The sequence below is a fragment of the Carassius carassius genome, chromosome 9 (assembly GCF_963082965.1).
Source record: "Carassius carassius chromosome 9, fCarCar2.1, whole genome shotgun sequence".
In the NCBI taxonomy this organism is placed as follows: Eukaryota; Metazoa; Chordata; class Actinopteri; order Cypriniformes; family Cyprinidae; genus Carassius; species Carassius carassius.
The window spans coordinates 10,406,746-10,428,918 of NC_081763.1; the positions used below are offsets into that span (position 1 = coordinate 10,406,746).

General features: G+C 37.4%; 3 protein-coding genes across 6 annotated transcripts; 2 read left to right on the top strand and 1 right to left on the bottom strand.

Annotated features, from left to right (window-relative positions):
• Positions 1–1,460: 1,460 nt before the first annotated feature.
• On the top strand, positions 1,461–3,543 carry LOC132148534 (GTPase IMAP family member 7-like). Of its 2 annotated transcripts, XM_059557222.1 has the most exons (4): positions 1,461–1,521; positions 1,669–1,774; positions 1,987–2,064; positions 2,635–3,542. In XM_059557222.1, exons 2-4 carry the CDS (start codon positions 1,693–1,695, stop codon positions 3,468–3,470), a joined length of 996 nt encoding a protein of 331 aa, XP_059413205.1. In that variant the 5' UTR covers positions 1,461–1,521; positions 1,669–1,692; the 3' UTR covers positions 3,471–3,542. The 2 variants fall into 2 exon arrangements, with proteins under 2 accessions (XP_059413205.1, XP_059413206.1); XM_059557223.1 differs by lacking the exon at positions 1,987–2,064 and having other exon boundaries at positions 2,635–3,543.
• Positions 3,544–5,572: 2,029 nt separating this feature from the next.
• Positions 5,573–9,739, top strand: zmp:0000001062 (GTPase IMAP family member 4). 2 transcript variants are annotated; one of them, XM_059557224.1, is made up of 4 exons: positions 5,573–5,703; positions 6,318–6,410; positions 6,533–6,592; positions 8,708–9,739. In XM_059557224.1, the coding sequence occupies exons 2-4, from the start codon at positions 6,341–6,343 to the stop codon at positions 9,550–9,552; spliced, it is 975 nt and encodes a 324-aa protein (XP_059413207.1). In that variant the 5' UTR covers positions 5,573–5,703; positions 6,318–6,340; the 3' UTR covers positions 9,553–9,739. The 2 variants fall into 2 exon arrangements, with proteins under 2 accessions (XP_059413207.1, XP_059413208.1); XM_059557225.1 differs by lacking the exon at positions 6,533–6,592.
• Positions 9,740–11,446: 1,707 nt separating this feature from the next.
• On the bottom strand, positions 11,447–21,024 carry zmp:0000000912 (interferon-induced very large GTPase 1). Of its 2 annotated transcripts, none has more exons than XM_059557706.1 (3): positions 20,906–21,024; positions 18,206–18,237; positions 11,447–16,608 (listed from the first exon to the last, which is right to left on the bottom strand). In XM_059557706.1, the coding sequence occupies exons 1-3, from the start codon at positions 20,970–20,972 to the stop codon at positions 11,869–11,871; spliced, it is 4,839 nt and encodes a 1,612-aa protein (XP_059413689.1). In that variant the 5' UTR covers positions 20,973–21,024; the 3' UTR covers positions 11,447–11,868. The 2 variants fall into 2 exon arrangements, with proteins under 2 accessions (XP_059413689.1, XP_059413690.1); XM_059557707.1 differs by having other exon boundaries at positions 11,447–16,605; positions 20,906–20,987.
• Positions 21,025–22,173: the final 1,149 nt, after the last annotated feature.

Genomic DNA, 22,173 nt, shown 5'->3' on the forward strand with positions numbered 1-22,173 from the left:
ATTGTCACATGATCCTTCAGAAATCATTATAATATGCTGATTTGCTGCTCAAGAAACATTTCTTACTATTATCAATGTTGAAAACAGTTGTGCTGTTTAATGTTTTTGTGTAATCTGTGAAACAGATTCTTTAATGAATAGAAACTGTAACAATGCAGAATTAATTCATCCTTGCTGAGTATTACTTTCTTTCAAAAAATTTCTTACAGGCCCCAAACATTTGAATGGTTATATATTATTTCCTTTGAAATAAAGTGTTATTTTTTTTCAAAATGTCTTACTGACCCCAAACGTCTGAACAATTTTATATATAAAAGCAGGGTCCTGAAGCAAAACCAGTTGAGAACCAATAATCAAATAGAATATATGTATTCACAGCCCCTGAATATAAATATAAATCACATGTCTTCTGGCCTTACCCTCAGAACAGACTGAACTGTCTGTAGTGGGTAGGTTATGGTGGTGGCAATGGCCTTGGCAATGAGTCCAATGAGAAACACCTCCAGTGAGGACAGCTATTCAAAGTCAGACAGAAATATAGTGAAAAACAGTCATGTTAGGGGTTAGTTCACCCAAACAATAAAAACTACACCTGATGTCAGTGACACCAAACACCATTCTTATGTGTCTTGTCAAGTGTGAATATGTGCAAGTGCACACAAGATTCACAATTATGATGGAGACCAACAATTTTGGTCAGTTCCTCACATAAAGCTATCACATCTTTAGACTTTAAATATAGTGTACAGTTCTACATAACAGAGATTACATTTACTTTTGTTACTAGGTAAAGAGCTCCCAATGCAAACATTCATCTATTTTGTATTTCTTTTTTTTTTTAGTTTCCACAGAAGAAAGAAAGTCATATTAGTTTGAAATGACACCCAGTGGTTTTTGGGTGAAGAAACTGGGATACTGTATGTAGATAAATTAGCACACTGAAAACCCGTTCACTCTGTTAACACAGAAGCAGCAGCACGCTGAAACCCAAACCAAAAAAAACTGATCTGCTCTAATTTAAACTTCATTGGACTGTGACATCATCCATGGCTGCCGAGGAGTTGCATAATCTTATTGCTATGGTAACAATGCACGTCTACAGTCACATGTGGGGTGGTTTACTTATACTCGCCAGACGCTTGCACAGGAATCATCATCTGCATGCTCCTCAATATCAGAAATGTTGACGACTTAATCTACTCTATTTCTTAGTTTGAAAATGAACCCCCACTTTCAAAGCTGGAGGGGCATTTTTCTATGGAACATAAAAGCGCATGCCAAACACACTCTATATTCTTGACTAACATGTTGAACTAGTCCTGGGCCACAGAGAAACCCTTGTCAAATTAAGTGAATGAATCTTTCAACAAGACCAGCCCTCGATACCTATGTTTACCTTCAAACAGAAAAACTCTTCAGTGCACAGATGAAAACAGCATATTTCTTGGAGACTCAAGAGACACAGGTGTGTTATTGCCGATTATCAGTGAACAGGTTTAAAAACTCTAAACTTCAACTGTGGTAGGTTTCTTTTTTTTCTTTCTTTCTTTTCTCCTTGATGTTATACTTTGATAATCCAGACTGAAACTAAACTTGACACAAAGATTGAATGGGAAAATTATGACATAATGCAGTGTGAAGTTTGAAATTCTCTTCTGTTTACATTAGAAAATAACGACTCTTCGTGATAAGATGGACTGTAAGAATTCAGATGAAGAGATAGATGACTCTGAGGAAGATGAGGATGATTCTGCACTGGATTCATCAAACAGCCGTGAGTCACAATGAATTACACAAATCAATCTGTTTACAACATCTTATATCAGTAAGCCAAACTATTATAGTAACAATTCCATACAACATTTTAACTGTTAATCAGAGAAGGAAGATCAATGCCTTTTTAATTACAACAATTTCTTAATGATTACACAACAATTGGCCTTAAATCATGTCTTATTTAGACTTAAGCAGTTATTTAATTCACAGATGCAATGCATGACATATTGTATGAAAACGTTCCGAACGAAGAGGAAACCAATTTAACTGCATCATCAAATGAACATGGTGAGATAGCATCCACGTTTTTACATTCTTATAAATCTGAACTTTTTTAACCCTTGTGCTGTGCTGAAAATCCTGTAACTAATTTGGTGTTTAAGGTTAAAAAAATGACCAGATGTTTACAAAATTGCTTGTAAATCTCTCATTGTTTTTTTTTTGTTTTTTTTGTCTACTTGTCTTTTAATTAGCTCATGTTTTATATTTATTTTTAGATATGATTGGTCATATGCCTCATTGATCTGAACTTATGCACTTCAGATTTTGAGAGGGAAAAAACATTATTTGTGGATTTTGCCAATGTTCACTGAAAAGCTTGTGGATAAAAAAAAAATAAAAGCAAAAAAAAAAAAAATCCACCCAAAAAGTAAAATAAATTACCCTAAAAAAAGTAATTTAACATTTATCATGAAGGATCATTTTTATTGAGCATATTAAGAGTTTGTCATAATCAGTTTCATACTGATGCTTACATTTTAATTACATTTTAAAAATGATGGACAGACTATGAGGATTAAACAGCTATATTAAAATATTCTCTTATGATTAAAACTTATTTCCTGATTGTGGCTGCAGGGGAATTGCGCATCATGTTACTGGGTGCGAGAGGGTCTGGAAAAAGCTCCACCGGAAACACCATCCTCAGGTGCAACACTTTTCAATCGGAAATGCAGTTGAGCAGAGTCACACAGTTCTGTGAAAGAGCGACTGGAAACATCAACGGCCGACCCGTGGCCGTAATCGACACGCCGGGACTGAACAGGATCGGCCGTACGGAGAGGGAAGTGACCCGAAACATCCTAAAGTCCATCTCTCTGTATACTCCAGGACCACACGTGTTTCTTCTGGTTATTCCTGTTGGGAACTTAACTAATGATGACAAAAGCATGCATAAACTCATCGAGAGCATGTTTGGGAAGAGTGTCTGGAAGTACACCATCATTGTGTTCACTCATGGAGATCGACTGGAGGGGAAGACGGCGAATGACGTCATCGCGTGCTCAGATAAGGAGCTCCGCAGTTTCATCCATAAGTGCAGCGGTGGGTTCCTGTTCTTCAACAACAAGGACACGACGAACTATGAGCACGTGACAGAACTCTTGAAGAAAGTCGAGACCCTCATGGCCATCAATGGAAAGGGCTGCTACAATTTGGCTTTTTACCCGGCCTCAGAGAGGAAGATCCGGAAGAAAATGGAGAAGATTTTAGAGAAAAGAAAGGAAAGCATTGCACAGAAGGAGCGAGAGCTGGTGATGGACTGCAAAACTGAGCAAGAGGTGGAGAGAAAAAAGCAGGAACTCTGGAGAATGGAAGAAGATGATGCAAGAAAAAAGGCTGAGAATCCAGCCAAGCCAAAAATAGCTATCAGTCTAGGCAAACGGCACACATCAGGCCAAAAGTCTTCCACCTAGAAACCAGTATTTGATAAAACGGGAGATTCTATATGTAATTCTTGTGTGATATATGACACATATATATTTCCTTCTACGTATAAAGTAAAAAATGGACTAGGCTACTAATGCCTTCTACTGATGTTTTTGTTTTTGTTTTTCTTCATTAAAATAATTGTTTTTATTATAGGCTAATGTATGAATATGTGCCAGAACATCTACCAAATGCCCATGAGACTTTGCTTGGGGATTATTTTTGAAATCAATATGCCCAATATCATTTAGTCCACTTTAGAGGTTGTGTCTTTTCCGCAAATACTGTCATTAATGTCAACTACTAAATGAAGTCTGATCAGTTTTGTTCATTCAAATTAAATTACTATAATGCCAAAAAATAAAAATAAAATGCTGCATCAGATACATCTGAAAAATAGACTTTTACATTTGAAAAATGTTTCAAAAAATATTATAGAGGAAGCCAAAAGTATTAATTTGCTTAGTTACTACATTTAATCATTGCTCAAAATATTTCCTGCTTTTAAAAATTGGGTTATTGAGTTTTTAAATATTCACACAACATAGTTTTTATATGATTGTGAGAAGTACATTTACCCTGCAGTCTGGATTAATTACAGCAAATCAAGCATAAAAATAAATAAAAATATAAACTATATTCAATGTGATATACATTTAAAGGTCAATATTATTAAGTGACAAAATAATGAAAGTAAAAGGAAAAGCCTCTTCAGTTTCAGACAGGTATTATTATCTGAACTAATTTGCTCAGATAAATATTGGCTACTTATCTGCTTATTCTTACTGGATAGGGGCATGATTATAGACGTCTGAAGGAAAAATGAGTCACATATTATCTCTACATTCTCTATGATATTTAAAACACAAATGGAAAAAAAATATATTTTATTTGGGATAAAGGGTGTTAATGCTTAAAAATACATTAAACAGTTTCCAGAAACTATTTACAACTATGGTGTCTTTCTCCTCCCCGTTTGGTTTAGATGACTCATTTCCTTCTGTCTGACATTCTCTCTTCTTGAGGTAGATGTTTCGTACTAGAGTAACACAGTGGTTTGACTGCATGCTCTGGTTATTTCCACATCACCTGTCTCCTTCTGTCTCACCATTTCCCTCCATTGGTCAACAGAAAAATATACTGAAGTGCAAGTAAAGTATCTATTGTAATGTATCATTCATAGGGTCATGAAAAAGACACAAATGTCCTCAAAGAAGGATTCAACAGTTTGTCAAGCAGTTTTATTGAACTGTCATTTTACCAATCCCACATTCATCCAAAGTAACTCACAGTTTGATTCACTAAATGAAAATATTGAGAGTAGAAATTGCTAGCGTTGCATTAAATTAGCCACATTTTTTCTTCTATATACGGTACAAAAACATTGAATGCATTATTAATATATATATATATATACACATTAAATTAAACTTATGCTTTTATCCAAAGCAACTTACAGTGCATTCAGGCTATCAATTTTTACCTATCATGTGTTCCCAGGAATCGAACCCCCAACCTTGCACTTGACAACACAATGCGCTACCACATGAGCTACAGGAACACAATATATATGTTGCAACAGATGGCAATCAGAGATATACCATTTTAGTATTATTATTATTATTATTATTATTATGTTCTTGGCTTTTGAGCTCACAGGTGTTATCTTAGTATGCACTTCCTGAAAACAAGTCACATATCACAACCTGACACAGTCATATAAATAACTCCAAATAGGATTTCTTGGCATTTAACCATAACCATATTTTTATAACTAGAACCATAACTAGAACCATATTTCCATAAACAGGAGACTTTTATTCAAGTGACAATGTAATTTCTGCAATGAAGTATATATTTATATAAACACACACACACACACACACACACACATAAAGAAAAAAAAAGCATACCTGAGAAAGGTGTCAGATAACAGCGGAACTGTCTGACTGGATGAAACACTAAAGAAAAAACTATTTAACTCAGTAGTGTGTCTTCATGCTTGAAACTGCTGAAATTGTTTGCATATCTGAAAGATGTTTAGTCCTCTTTTTATGATCTCAGAAGACAGAGAGAAGACTTCTCATTGGTCTTGTGCAACCCTTAAAAGACAGTGGTTAAACAGGATTCTCAGTCATTCACAGTGGCGAAGGAACTCAAGAATTCAAGAACTCTACTCTCTGTCTGTGGATCCAGAATCACAAACACCAGCTCTGCACTGTGAGTATTTCTTTAATACATCTTTATAGATTACTTACAAATTGCAGGGTAGATTACTGATTCCAAATGACATGACAAAAATAGTAACATAATCCATTACATTGCAAATTTTAGGTAATATAATCAGACTACTTTTGGATTACTTTTGACCTAACTCGTAATAATAGGATAATTTTGTAGCATATTGATATGGAAATACAAAGAGTAAGAAAATATACAGTGCCATAAACATTATATTACCTCAAGATTTCCCAAACTCAGGTGTACTTCAAGTAAATATATTAGGTGAAAGAGGTTCAGAGGACAAAAAAAGTTTGTGAATTTGTGCACTTAAATGTTTGAAAGACAAAAGCATAGAAATACATGGTTAAATAGCTTACAGAGTTATAATTCAAATAAAAATTATGTGTTGCAATGTTGAAACGCTTCTTTTATTTTTGTAAATCCAGCCACTTGACTAATGCCTGATCTCTGTGTGAATATACAAAAAACTGGAAGACTTTCTGAGTGTGTATTAGTTTTAGGCAGTTTTAGAACGTAAAATTAGAGATAGATAGACTGATTAAATAAGGAGTTGAGTCTCAAATACTGAGGTGAAATATTTCATTCCTTAGGTTCTTTTCTACAAAACAGAGCGATGGCTTCAGAAGAGAGCCAGTGGACTGAAACAGAGAAAGAAACGTATGAACTTGACTCGTCACTGGGCTGTGAGTTACTGATTCATTATATCAAGTCGGAATCAGTTCATTAAAATCAAATCATTAGAAACATCTGGTCTTTTATAGAAAAACTTTAAGGTAAAATTAAATGTCTTCACTATCTTCCATAGCTGAGATTGATGAACTATATGAAAATGTAAGAGCAAATTCAAAATCACCAACTTGGCAAGGTAAGCTTAATACATTCTGAGATTTATATGAATTTAATGTAGTATCATTTTTATTCTCCTTATTCGTAGTAGTATATATTATTATTAATAAATCAATTAATTATCTGGCTTGCTCTGATTTAAATATTCAAAATCTCCCTCCTTGAATGGTAAGTGTGATATTAATTACCACTGGAACTAAATATGAGTGAATTAATGTACTAAGCAGGTTTAGCCGGTCTATTGTCTTTTAGTCCTTTAGTTGTTAGAGTCTAAAGCAGACAATGGCCATTGCACATGAAATCACTCCAATCTGAGCTGTAAATACAAAACAAGATAAAGACCCAAACACATCAGATCAGCATACCAAGAATGCTCAGACTGGGTTTTGCAAAGTAACAACATTTACATTTAGCTGACGCTTTTATCCAAAGCGACTTACAATTGCTATATATGTCAGAGGTCGCACGCCTCTGGAGCAACTAGGGGTTAAGTGTCTTGCTCAGGGACACATTGGTGTCTTACAGTGGATTCGAACACGGGTCTCTCACACCAAATGCATTTGTCTTATCCATTTGTCTTGTCTTATCCACTGCGCCATCACCACCCCACATGCGCCAAGTCACATGTGCTTTTCCAAAATGTTTTTGGGCATAAGAACACGAGGAAAGCTTTTTAGGCATAAGAACCTTCCTGACACGATAACTTAAAACAGAACTCATGTTCTCTCTTAGTATATTGAATAGTGCTTTCTACTAACTACTAACCAGCAAGTTATGCAGTTTCCAGTCCTTTAATGTTCTTTCACATTCAATGTTTTACTTGAGATATTTAAAACAAGTACAATTGTAGGTGCTGATTTATGTTTTTGCCGGTGGGTGCAGGGAAACAGTTCAGATGCGGGACCCGAAGTAGATTAATATCAAGTGTGCTTTTTAAAACAGCATGCAACATATTAATGCAGTGTGTGCATATCGAAAGAGTAAATCCGATCAGAAGCTTGTGACATATAAGTGCACACATCTACCCAAACACTTTATTTAACGTTCATGTAAACACTACGTTCAGATTTGTCAATCAGAATTAATTCATTCCGATGGAAGCAAAAAGTGTCCACAACTAGGCCTATTTAACTAGGATTCACCCGCCAGAACTTTTCTCGTCTCACCATGCTCTTCCCCGGCGTACATTGCTGCGGCCTCAAACCCAGAAGTAGGAGAGAATCGAAATTTGGGAAGCAGCAGAGGTTGTCTTACTATTGGGAGATGAGAGAGTCTGTATGACTTACTATTGAAAAAAGCGTAACGGTCAACTTGGATCACATGTGCCTTAATAACCAATCATATTACAGCTGACACTCATAACACTCATTACTGCGGCACTCATTCGCTGTTTACGGATACCATAGGAATAACTGAGTCACAAAAAGTCTGTTTATTATAGCTGTTTATTCAGTGCATTGAAGCCTCTCCTCCATTGATATCCATAAAAAACATACTCCTTTAACACATACTGCCACAGTGGAAGCAGAACCATTAACCATTATCTGTTACACTTTTTTGGGCTTAAGGTTGCAGGCTTGTCTTCTAGTGGCTTTGGAAGCAGTTCAGGGTGACCTGCGTTTTTTTAGAAAAGAACACAAGCTGCGAGTGCAACATGCCTATGGCCATGTCCTGGAAAGCAGAACATGACCCATCCACGAGGGCTACTTCACTGTGAGCATGACCCCACCACTAAACGCAGTGTCTCCCATGGGTGCTCAGGTCTATGAGTACAATAATACATATATTTGGGTGCAGAGATAATGTTTGGCATGGAATGAGTCATCAGTAAGAAACAATGTGAAGTACACAAGTCTGAATAATGAGGATTTCAGACAGAATTCTGGAGAAAGACTCTCTAGTGGTCAAAAGGTGGTATAACTATCAATCATTAAATCATGTAACCTCATGCAGTTTCAAAACTGTATCTTATGACTTCCATAGTATGGACAAAAAATACTATGGAAGCCAAAGGAACACAGAATGGTGAGTAAATGATGATGATTTTAAATTTTTTGGGTGAACTATCTCTTAATATCTCCTGCTACCAAGTTAATAATGTCAACATACTGTACTGTGCTTGATCTTTTTCCAGCTGAGGCTGAGGCAGAGGAATTGCGCATCATGTTACTGGGTGCTCGAGGGTCTGGAAAAAGTTCATCTGGAAACACCATCCTCAGATGTAACGCCTTCAACACGGACATGCAGCTGAGCAGAGTCACACAGTTCTGTGAAAGAGCTTCCGGAAACATCAACAGCCGACCCGTGGCCATAATCGACACGCCGGGACTGAATAAGATCAATCGAATGGAGAAGGAGGTGATCAGGGAGATCATGAAATCTATCTCGCTCTATAAGCCAGGACCACACGTGTTTCTGCTGATTCAGCCGGTGGGAAACTTAACCAATGAGGACAAGAACATACATAAATTAATCCAGAACATGTTCGGGAAGAAAGTTTGGAATTACACAGTGGTTCTGTTCACACACGGAGATCGACTAGAGGGGAAAATACCAAATGATGTGATTGCCAGCTCAGATAAAGACCTTAGAGATTTTATCCGCACATGCAGTGGTGGATTTGTGTTCTTCAATAACAAGAACATGGAAAACTTTGAGCAAGTGACCAAACTACTGGAGAAGATTGAAGCCTTGGTGGCCATCAATGGCAGAAGCTGCTACAAAACGTCGTTTTACCCAAGCTCAGAGAGAAAGCTACGTGAAAAACAAGAGAAGATTCTGGAGGAGAGGCAGGAAGAGATTGCACGAAAGGAGAGAGAGCTGGAGGAGAATCATGAAGATAGGGAGGAGTTAGAAAGGAAAAAGCGTGAGCTCCGGAGAGAAGAAGAGGAAGATGCACGGAGACTAGCTGAGAATCCACCAAGACGCAAAACTCTAGCTGTAAATCTCACCAGAGCCCCCTCAACTATAAGATCATAGATCATCCACTAATCAAACCATTTTATGAGCATCTCAGGACCTTCTTCATGAATAATGGAGATTTAACATTCCCTGTAGGTGATGATCTATAGATTTTGCACTGTTCAGGTTTTACTTTGGGCCTGTTTATTATTGTTGTGCTGTTTTAATTTAGTACATTATTAATTGTGGACGTAGGTAATAATTCTTTCTTTATATAAAATGTAAACATTTAACTCACCACAGAAGTTTAATTAAACTGAAAATACCACTATGTTCCCATGATACTATTATGGACATTTTTTTAACCCTGCTATGGTTATTGGGGGTCAATATTACTCCACATTGGATTTTGAGGATGTTTATGGTAAATAGGTAAGAAAAGTACTCATATCTCCCAAATCACAGCATAAAAGTATACACAAGAAGTATAAAAAACATGTACATATACAACAGTAAGAACAAAAACATATACTTACGTATTACGTATTATTCATTTTTTTTATAGTAAATGCTATACAAATATGAATACTGCTGTAATCTGTGTGCTGCAATTCTGTTACCGACCTTCTTCACTCTCATTGATTTACATGATTTAATGCTGTCCTCTTCTGGTAATGACTGTTAATGACTGGTTATGACAAATGGTCTCGGAGGACTTCACAATTATTTGATAATTTCAACAAGATGATGTATAGTCAGGCGATTATTTTAAAAAAACAACAACTAAATTGACATTAACAAATGTTAAAATATACTCCAAAAATATATTGTTAAATGTTAGTTAGCTAATTAACTAACAATTAAATTAACAAATGAGACCTTATATTTAACAAATAAGAAATTATTGTAAAGTGTAACCAAAATATTTAATTAAACACATTAATCTGTGAAATAGTTATGTAAATAAATTTGTACGTATTATGTGAATAAATAAATATAACTAGTACAGAACATATTAAATAATAATATTTATTTGTCATTCTAAATGATGGAAACATATCTTAACCTATCCTCCTGTTACTTTTTTGCTGTTATTTTAATAAATCACCATGGCAAAACCATTTGAGATATGCAAAAAGCATTCACAGATTTGATACCTCAGTGTTTGGCATCATGTTGACAAAATCTGGTGTAAATCATATCACAGCAATTAGAGGAGTGGATATATATATAATAAGATTATAGAATAAGAATTTTCAAGTTTTGAAGTGTTGCCATGGCAACAGTATGTTAGATATCAAGAATTCCTCAGCAGTTTTACATCTGCCGGGTTTGAAAATTTGAAGCAAATCGGATAAAAATTAGAGGATGATTAAAAATCTTTGTCTATGTCATTGGCTTCATACAATGAACACACTGCTGAAGTTTGACCAAAATGTGTTCCTGTAGCCCAATTGGTAGAGCACTGCGTTATCAAGCGCAAGGTTGGGGGTTTGATTCCCCAGGAACACATGATATGTAACAATTGATAGTCTGAATGCACTGTAAGTCGCTTTGGATAAAAGCGTCTGCTAAATGCATAAATTTAATTTTAATTTTAATTTAAAATCTGCCAATGTATGACAAAGTTATAGCACACTTCCTTTTTTTTTTATTTTTAACCATGGCCCAAACCGTTCAAGATATTAAAAATCCCTTAGCATTATTGCATCTTGATTGTCTTGAGATAATTCTAACTGAGTTTGGAGAGAGACTTTCTGTTCAGCTTTGATGGCTGACGATTTTTTTGACGAGTTTTTGAGCATACCCCTCAAAGTCAGGAAAAAAACCACCTGCAAAGTCCTTAGAAAACCAATGGTGTGTAAACAAAATTATAAGATAAACATGAAATTATACTATCTTCACTTAAAATTGTTTTTGTCCTGTAAATAATTTACTCTAAGAGACATTATTTGCAGTAATAAAAAGTTCTAAAAAAATGAAAGCATCTTTATTGCAATCACTGAAGTAAACAGCACAGTACACAGTAATTTCATTGGAATACTGATAATATGATGTTACAGGTAACAATGTCAGTATGGACTACAACTAGGCCTACATAAAGTAGACTTTTTATTTTTATTTTTTTTATTTAACTGAACCCAATACACCCCAATCCCCCACCCCTCCACACACACATACACCAAAAACACTCTGGAACGTTAAAGGAAACTCATGGTACATTTAATATCTGTATAAAATAACTACAAATCTGCCATAATTGTGATTACATCTTTTCATAAAAAGGCCTTTAGAAAGTGGTAAGAACAATAAAACTTATTGGTAGTAAACTCCAGGCTTTACAGGACACTGTGGTTTCGCAGTTTATTTAAATATTCAAGGCAATGATTAAACTTACAGGTATTTCTCCAAACTCTCTATAGCTTGCTCTTTTTTATAGGTTTTCCATTCATTTGGAATCTTGCCCCAACCATTGAAAGTTTTGTTATAATACTTTTCCAAGTCAGCCTGGAATCGACACACAAACCACTTCCAATATGGCAGCTCTGAGAGATCAGGTGTGATGGACCAGTTCTCAAACTCTGGACCTGCTGTTCTGTACTCCTTCCATAAAACTGTGTCCTCTTTTTGAATATCTGGATAAAAGTAACCATCACTTGCCACTGACGATGTGCAGAATGACAAGCAGAGATTATTTGTTCCTTTGTAAATCATCCCTCTCATCCCACAGTTTCGATGGAAGGGAGCAATATGATCCCCAAGATGGTCTTCCATTGTGTTGACACAGACAACTTTACAGAAGGGACACTGGACCCAGCAGCACTGGCAGAAATGTTTAATCAAAAACTTATATGGTGGTTCCCTGAACATTTCCATTTTAATATCAGAGGGCTTTGTTAAGTCTCTGTTCAACTCTTCTATTATGGGAGGAAGTTCTCTTTTCACAACCTCCACTAGAAGTTCAAAATCAGTGATGTCCTGACAGCAGTTACCAGTGAGATGATCTTTACTGTATTCAAGCTCATCTTTCAGACAGTCTGAGAAGATCTCCAGCCACATATTGGCATCTCCTGTTTTGTTCATGACTTTAGCTGTTGCCGTTTCAGCAGCTGTGATGACACATTGCCCCTTGTGCTTTATTTTCTCTTTAATCATTGCAAGAGCTGAGGAGTTCTGCCCTGTTATATAAGATTTCACTTCAGCTTTGATGAAATCTTCAAAGTGGTCCCTTGGAAAATGTATGTACTGAATAAACTTTGCAAAGTCCTCCTCCTCTGCGAGTGCTTTCAGAATGTGTTTCTCCAGGTTTGACCTGTTGCCTTTGAAAGCTGGAATATTTGTCCGCATCTCTCCTGCTAGATCATTTGCAGTCTTGTTGTAGGCACTCTGGAGAATGGGGGTTTTCAGCTCACTGCAAATCAAGGCTCCAAATACTGTCACAGATTTTGCACCTTTGCAGAATCCCTGGAACACGCTGTAGTATTCTGGTTTCTTTCTCTCTAAATAAATCAACGGATCATTGGTGTTTCTGAACTCCTGATGGAGCTTGGCAAACCTCTCACCTGCCCACTGACAAGCCCTGAGTGTCAGGTCAACTGTGAACTCTTTCTTGAATTCATATTGTGCGTTTATGCACTTGTGGTTTCCTAAATACATTTTTACAAGCTTAGCAATTTCTTGAATATAGCTTTTGTTGTATCCCATCTTTGAAACTGGTTTTGACGACACCTGATTCTCAGTTTCATGAAAAATACTGTTCAACAGTTTTTGTATTGACTCTTGTTCTTCTGGTGGAAGGCCAAATGTTTTGCTCATCCAGGATTTTCTGATGGGATTTACATATGTGGTAAAATCAGTGATTTCATGTATGGGTTTATATTTATTGAATCTGTCACGCACAAGTGCTTTTTCATGAATTTCAGATATTATTGTAATTATGTCACTTTCTATGTTAGGATCATCAAAAGGTTTAGCATCCCCGGTCAACCGAGAGACCCACGTTTCCCACACAGAATCAAACTGTGCCTTCAACTCTTTCTCATCTAGACCTTTTTGTTTAAGTCTTAATGCAAGTTCCTTGCTTTTCTCAAGGAGTTTTCGCTCATGCAGAGTTTTCTCTCCAACCAGTTTAATGAGAGCTTCCCTTTGATAGATGATGTTCTCTAGTTTTACTTTTGCATCCCTCACAAGCTCCCAATGCAGGTGCTTGATTTTTTCTTGAAATTTCAATTCCCACTGAATCAACGTATCCCTTTCTTTGTGTTCTTCAAAGTAATGTTTCATGGACGTTTTCACCTCTTCATTGGTCTCTGCCATCTCCTTTTCCAAGTCTCGACTCTCAACTTTATGAAGCTGCCTGTTGCTGATTCTGTTGTGCAATTTGTCTTCAATCTCCAGCATGGCACTTCTGAGACTCCAGGTCCACTTTGTGTACTCCTCTTCTAATTTTCTGTATGTTGCAATCTCCAAAGTATTTTTGAAGCTGAAAACAAAGTTTTCATTCAGAAGAGCGTTCCAGAGGTCTCCAATACGATCTTTGAATTGAGCCAGTGTCAAACCTTTATATTGTGAGGCACGGGAAAGAATAGTGCTCTTAAGCTCCTGCACATTTTCACTGTAACATGGATTGGGTGGTGCCATGGGTGGGCTGCCTTCCCAGAGTTGGGCAAAGTACCTCACATCAGTCTTTATATTAAATCCAATGACGTCACTAAAACATTCTGCACCACAGACTTCTTCTTTAGCAGCTAGTTGAGTCATCTCATCTAGTTTCTCCTGCAAGTGTTTTTTTCCTACCATGTTCTTCTCGCCTGCTGTGATGTCTCCAACGTTCTGATGTACAAACATGCAGCTGGGGTTCAGTTTTACCTTTTTCATCCTCAGGAAGGCTTGAACAACAATCTGAAGGATGTCTTGCATCTCAGCTGGATTCTCACCAAAAATGTTGATCAAAGTCATGTTTCCAAGACCGACCACAAATGTTGCCATTTCATTATCATGATGTCTAGATGACCTGCCAGGCAACTCTAGAGCATGAAGACCTTCAGTGTCTACAACAAGAATGTAGTCGAAGTTTAATTTTTTTTTTAGTTCCTCAGACACCTTGACCAGCTGCATGAAGGCTCCTTTAGTGCATCTACCAGCACTGACTGCAAACTGCAGTCCAAACATGGCATTCAGCATGGTGGATTTCCCAGTGCTCTGGATCCCCAAAATTGACAACACAAATACTTTCGGGTCACCCAGCATTTCAATAAGTTCACCTAGAACCGCCTGAACCCAAATGAGAGGCACATGAGCTGCATCACCATCCATCAGCTCCAGTGGGTATCCGGAGATCATGAGCTCTGCAGCAAACTGTGGAAGTGGCCTGACATCTACTTTACATCCAGATTCTTTATTCTTCTTGTTCGCAGAAATATTTGATTCATATATCTGGCCAATCTCTCTTAGTATGTGCTCCAAGCCAAATGTGGCTGCATTCAGCTTTTCTGATAGCTTTTCTAGATGTATCTGTTCTATTGTCAGTTGCTCAGATTTATCATGTTCCTTTTTCAAATCCAGCACTTTTGACCATTTTTCATAATATTCATGATGAAGCTTGCATAGATCTTTCGAAGTATACTCATCTAGGAGAATCCCCAGCCATTTAAGGAAATACATCTTCTCATCCGCACTTATGGCATTCACTTTTTCAATAAACATTTTCGAGAATTCACTGAGGCCAAATTCTTTCTGCTGCTCACGGATTTTGTGCATTTCTGTTTGTTTCTGGCTATTATGCATTTCAATGTTATCTCCTTGAGGTCGATGTAGTTCTTTGCTCTTTAGACACCAGTCATGCCATAGTTTTCCCTGACAAGGCAGAAATGTTTCTTTGATTTTGGACATTTCCTTTGTCTTCAGTAGTCTTATCATCTGTTCTGCTGCCTCTTTTCCTCTTCTGCAGTGGTCATCTTTCTCATCCACTATTATTCCTGAATCTTCAGCCATGCTCTCAAGTTTGAAAACTGACAGTGATTTCGAGAGGCACTCATTGATGATTCCTCTAAGTTCCTCTGATATATCTGATCTACTTCTCTTATTCAAGCCAATTGTATATTTACCTTCCTGTACCTTGGAAACCACTGAGTCTTCTTCAGTCAGAAGGCAAATGAGAGGCTTTGTGCTGTTGTAGAGAGTTTCTATTATTGTCATACTTTTGTCACTCTCATCAAGATTTGGCAGAAGCACTACATTTATTGAGGACTCTTTAGTCAGAATTTGCAGCTGTGTCTCATTATCTTGTGCATCGCCATGAAGATTACAGAAGGCAATACAATCTGGGAATTTATCAGTTTTCTCTCCGGATGGGCAGTACCAGGCGATCTCAACCACACCATCCATCAGCAGACGGGATTTGGTGCTTCCACGGCAATGTCTGTGAAAGAACGTGTCATGCCGTTCATTGATCAAGTTGTTCATTAATTCGGACTTGGATGAAGAAACGGCTGAAAACCTGAAAAAGGCAATCATAGGTGTCTCAGCCTTGTAGATTGTCTGGTTTTTAATGATGTTTTCATTGTGTGACTTCCAGCTTTTCTTAAACTGCCTGAAGGTCCACAGGGGAAATTCTATCTCTTGGGTAAACGGATTAGGTACAAGCAGAGGAAGAGCATACTGACATTGTGAAAGTTTTGTTACCATAAGTTGACGAAGGAAACTATCTGCACAGTGAAATACTGCCATCTGAATGTCCATTGGGTGAATGGGCTGTATTTTGCCTGCAACAGGTGCAGGTCTCTTGAAAATTTTTTCGAAGGCATTACCCCCAACCATATCAGAAACCATGGTTCCTTTCTGTTTAAGTGCCTCACTTTTGTCTTCTTCTATTGGAATATATCTTGTTTTGTAATCTGCCATCAGAAGTCCTTGTATGTAAGTTTGAACCAAATTCTTCTCATTACAAGGTTCATGCCTTTGTATTGATGGAGCTACCTGCAGAAAGTATCTTGGCCTCAGTTTGTAAGAGCTTTCATCACTGAGTTTGAGTCTACTCAAGAGCTTATTGATGTTTTCCAAACTGATTTGATCCTTGTCTTCATATTGGGGTGGTTCTTTTTCCAGTTCTCCTTTCGTGACATCTTTACTCTGCTGAATTATTAAAAAGCAGTTTAATTGTCTTGAGTAAATTAAATTTATATTTGAAAATGTTTAGATATTTTTAATAGAAGACACAGATAAAAGGAATGTTAAGAATTCAATGCACATTAGGCTTTATTAACAGCATTAGCAAACTTTTAGCACTCAAAAAAAAAAAAAAAGGCGCATTGGTAAACCATTACTTAAATGTTAGGTGTAAATAGTTGGAGGTGCTGAAGGCATTCTTTTTAAGGATGGGAATACTTTTCTAAGTGGATAAACTATTGAATAAACATCTAAAGCAAGCGGGGTTGCTTTAACAGACCCTTTTGAAGCCATTTTTTGTCAATTCTGAAATATATATATATATATATATATATATATATATATATATATATATATATATAAAATTATTAATGGAGATCTCAAGTCTGCGCTGTCAATCTGTTTAAATTGGTTTAAGCAGGATATACAGCAGTTTCACTTTGTTTGCAGCAATTTCTAGTAACAATCAATGCATGTATGAATATACATGCATTGATTGTGCATTACTGTGCTAACGACAGTAGTATTTACAGTAGTATTTTATTCTGGGGAGTGGGGACTAATAAAGAGACAGCATTAATATGCTCTTATTCTCCTTGGCAGTCAAATGTAACTGACCACCTTAAGTGTAACTTTCTATCAATCAAATAAATGTACTATATTTTAGTTTAGTAATATTTATCATTTAAAGACCGGGAAAATAATATTAATATGCAATGCCATGATATTTATTGATTCATAATCATAATTGATTACTTTTTTAGGTTTTGCATTTGAATATATATTTAAACATTAACAAACAATTGATTTTGATAAGTTAAGATTTTTTTTAATGTTAAATTTAAAAAGGTTTATCATACTATTGTTATTTTATGATATTCACAAACACAACAAGTGAATATTCATGTATACAAGCAAATAGGTAATTTAACCCACGAATGAAGTTTCAAATATTGTTAAAAAAACAAAGCAACGAATTCAGCGAATTATATAAAAAATCCAGTGAGGCACTAGGTTAAGGTTCGACCTCCTAAGGATAAAGACATCTAGAATTTAGTTATGGTCGATATTATAGTGTTTCTCATGTTATGTAACTGCAGTTATACTCTAACTCTCTATTATCTAATAATAAACAACAATTATAATGCGCTTCATAAAACACCCCTTCTGGTTAGATTTCTGAGAGGTTAACAAATGCTTTAACATATTAAAAAAATGCAAGTTCTTCTTCCACGTTCCTCAGTTCCTATGGAAGTCTATGGGAGTGCCGCAACTCTGGTTTTCAATGGCTATGATCACACCTAAGAACTTTCTTGTCAGTTATTGTCACTATCAGGAACACTTTAATAGCATTTAATTAATTTATTGTTGGTTTTAATATTTTTATTGTGTGGTAATTATTTAATAAAAGCAATAAGCTATTCGAGGCATGCTATATTGTTAATGCAGCATGGCTTGAAGGGGTTGTGCGCACTCCACTTCACAGTACAGCATTGCATCTCCTACCTTATTGCTTACATATATTATGATAAGATTATGACTGAAATGAAATGCATTACCGTACCTTACAATCATGTTGTAGCTGAAGATCGTTGCCTAAAGAATATAAATTAATTAATCTTTATCATGCAGCATTTTACCTTTATTCTTCCATAAACTTAAAAAAAAAGCAATCAGCATCTTTAAAGAGCTTATGAAGCTTTTGTTACCTGGACTTTCAGTAGAGGGACAGAAACCTCTCAGATTCCTTTCAAGGGAACTTCGAACTGCGTCCTCTAGGGGTCGCTATTGGGAACACCTCACCGTGACCCATGTCTGAAGCATACATTGAAAAAACGCCAACAAGTATGGCCAGCGACAGCCGCTGATGTCACTACCGGTTTGACTATAGAATAAATAGGCGCAGAGAGAAAACATCATATCTTCACTGACTGTTCTGTTTGAAGTGTGCATTTGAACGTGGTAAGAGCGATCTTTCTCTGTTTATCATGGCAACCACTATCAAAGAGTTAAGACAGTGTGTGCATCTGTGTCACCGTTATTTGACACACGATGACACACACAATCTTTGCATTTTTTGTTTGGGTTAAGAGCACGCATGCAATGTCCTTGAGGGAGCACTCTGTGTGCACTGTGAGCGTTTTTCAATGAAATAGCTCCACTCTCATTTTATCTCTCTTTTCAAGGAAAGAGGGGCAGCCATCTAAGAGCCTTTGGGGGATGATGTTGTTTCTTTAACACTTTCCGATACAGAGGCTAGTGCTCTATTGGGTTCGGCCCAGGAAGAGCAAGAGATGTCCGAGGATGGTGAAGAAGCTGAGGCTGAGCCTTCTCAATCATCTTGCCCTGTGTATGAAGAGCTGTTGGAGGTTATGGATCATGCCACAGCAAAGTTGGACTTGCAATGGAAGCGTGCTAGCAGGGTGATGCCGCAAGGTCATCTCGACGAGCATTATCTTTCTGACCATAGCCCTCCAGCTCAGGTGAGCCTTCCATTTTTGCCTGATCTCCATACAGAGATCTAAAAAGAATGGAAGAGGCCGTTTTCCTCTCGTATCCCTAGTTTTTCAACTTACGAGTTTTGCATATGCAGCCGCAGGTCAGGCTGTTACTTTATAGCACATGATGGCGGTGCTTCAAGCATATTATGCTGATCTGCTGAAAGACCTGGATAAAGGCAAGGGCCTTTCCCCTGATCAGGTAGCTGAGCTGCGCTGTACCACAGATCTCTCTCTCCATGCTACCAAGCAGGTCGCCTCCGTCAAGGACAGGTCTGTGGCAACCATGGTGGTAACGGAGAGACATCTGTGGGTGAACCTGGCAGATATCGGGAAGAAAGAGAGGGGCCTTTCTTCTCTATGCTCCGGTTTCACCTTTCAAACCTTTCGGTACCTCCGTTGAGACAGTAGTTCTCAAAAGTAGAAAAGTTCAGGGAGGTGAAGGCGCACTCAGCGGCCCTTAAATCCTTAATTCCATGAAGGTCCAGGTCTCAGCCCAAACAACATAGGGGTCCTGGTCCGTCTCAGTCTGAGGATCAAAGACAGGCACGGAAGGCTAGTGTCGTGACTCGCGCTCCTCCCCCTCCTGCAGGTAGGGGAAGGAGGAATCGTGGGTCAAAGGAAGGTAGGCAAGACCTAAGGGACATGATTCAGACAAGGCGTCAGCGCTCTCGTCCGAATCCGAGTAATACTTTAGTATTGACTCATTCCCTTTGGGGGTTTTACATCTGCCCATATCTTGTCCTTCCTAATTCCCCTGTAACCACCAGCTCAATAATGCATGTATATATATATATATATATATATATATATATATATATATATAATGGTGCTCATGTGTGTACTAATTCTACTGTAAGATTTCGTTGCAGTGTTCTAATAGCCTTGGTTCTGGCTTCATACTGCCTGGATCTTGCGGCCAGGTCACAGGCTTCTGCAGGAGCCTTCTTGACCATCAGGCCCCCGGCAAGGTATGGCACTGCAAGAATTTCCTGGATGTCTGGCCAGGTCACCCTGAGGGGCCACTTGGTCATCTGTATATGCCTTCTTGCAGATGCATTGAGCGGGAAAGTATAGGTGGCATTTCCGATAATTTTCTTGTGTATGCTGTCTCAGGCAGTGCTCCCCTCTCCTTAGGGTTTTATTGAGCTTGCCTCTTCCTTTCGGTTCAGCACCTTTCTGGTGCTTGGGTAGCTTTCAGTTCACACGCTAAGCTCTGTGTAATTTCTGAAATCCACATGCTTGTAAGTGTGCATGCTGAACATTTTGCGCACTTTCTAAAAATCCACATAAGTTGTAAGTGTGGGGTTCCCGATAGCGACCTCTAGAGGACACAATGTGTCATTCCGTACTCAGGGAACCATGGTTACAATTGTATCCTGAGACAGTTTCATTATAAATATCTTAATTTATGTTTTGTAACCGAACCACAGTCTTATGGATTTGGATTGACAAGAAGTAAGAAGCTGAATAAATAATGCCAGAATGTTCATTTTTAGGTGTTATAGCAAACTAATAACTGAAAGTATTCCCTATAGTTCACAGCATTATTTGAGAGATTGTTTTTCTTAAGAAAAAATTATATGTACTGTACCTGATATATATCAAAAGTGTGGTTGCAGACAAATGGTTTTTCATTAATGTTGACATAATTTTTTTTTGTTATTATTAATCGTTATCAACTCTTACCATTAGAATTTATACTTTTAACAATGCTAAATGTTCTTAGCATAGGCCTTATCAACAAATCAAAAAATTGCACTTACTTTTTTTCTTCCCTCCAGGTTTCTGCCCATAAATCTTAGTTTTCCTGTTGTCTTTATGCTCAGCCATATCTGTTTACAAGAAAAACAGTACTATTTATAAAAACTATTACTGTTTATAGTTTAGTCATGTTTGTTCAGCAATTTGTTTAAAACATAAATTAAACATTAACATTAAAACCAAACACAAAATAAAACCCAGGCCTGGTCCTCTCTCGTCCTACACTGTCGTCGCTCCTCTTTTGTATCCTTCCGATCTCCTCCGTTGTTCTCGAGACCGGTGAGTGTCACAGGTGTCGCTCATTTCCCAATCACTACCCCGGCCTTGCTCTGTTCCCACGGCTCTTGACCCCGCCCCACTCGTGCAGCCCTAGACTGAACTGTGTGAGTGTGTGTGAGTGTCTTGAAACGCAAATTTAGCTGCAGCCAAGTGACTTTGTGATACCCACCTTGTTCCATTCTGTGACCCACAAGTGGGTCGCGACCCACAGTTTGAAAACTCCTGGTTTAATACAAAAAAACGGTCTCAAAATTGCTTCCAATAAGCTGAATTGATTACCAGTATTTACCTCACATATATCTTAAGTATAATGTATGTTTTATATAACCTGTGGAATTCTTTCTGTGTGTTTATCTTTCATTACAGCCTATTCGTAGGGTTTTCTACCTCAGTTATAGAAACTAATCACCAGAAGTTGCCTCATACATGTGTATTCGCTGTATTATGCATGCTTAATATTACTCAAGTTAATTTTGTGTGTTAAACACTTATCACGGCTAAATCCTTATTTACTTCCACCTCAACTATGGGAAGTATATGTATTTTGGTACCTACTTGATGGGTAAATGATTTCTAGAATTTTGATATAAAGTAGATGTGTGTAGGATGCACCATATTTAAACTATTAAGTTTGCTTATTAAAGCATTTCAACTAAACTCTCAGGAGTTACATTATGCTAATTACATGCAAGAACCAAAGAACGGGGCGTAGGTCCTGCCCAAGACAATATCTGATTGGCTGTTGCACTAAGAAGGACGGGTCAAATGGACACGCTTACAACCCAATGACAAGCAGCTATGCGTCACTTTTTGCCTTGCTTTTTGCCCTGCTTTTTGCAGTGACTTGGGTCTTGCCTATGTTTTGTGCTGACCTTTCCATCGTCCAGCGTGTACTCTCTTCAAACCACCAAGACCTCACTCAAAACTCATCAACTCTTCCGTAAGATCCTTCGTTGAACTTCGTCAAAGAAAAATCCTCTCAGAGTCACTC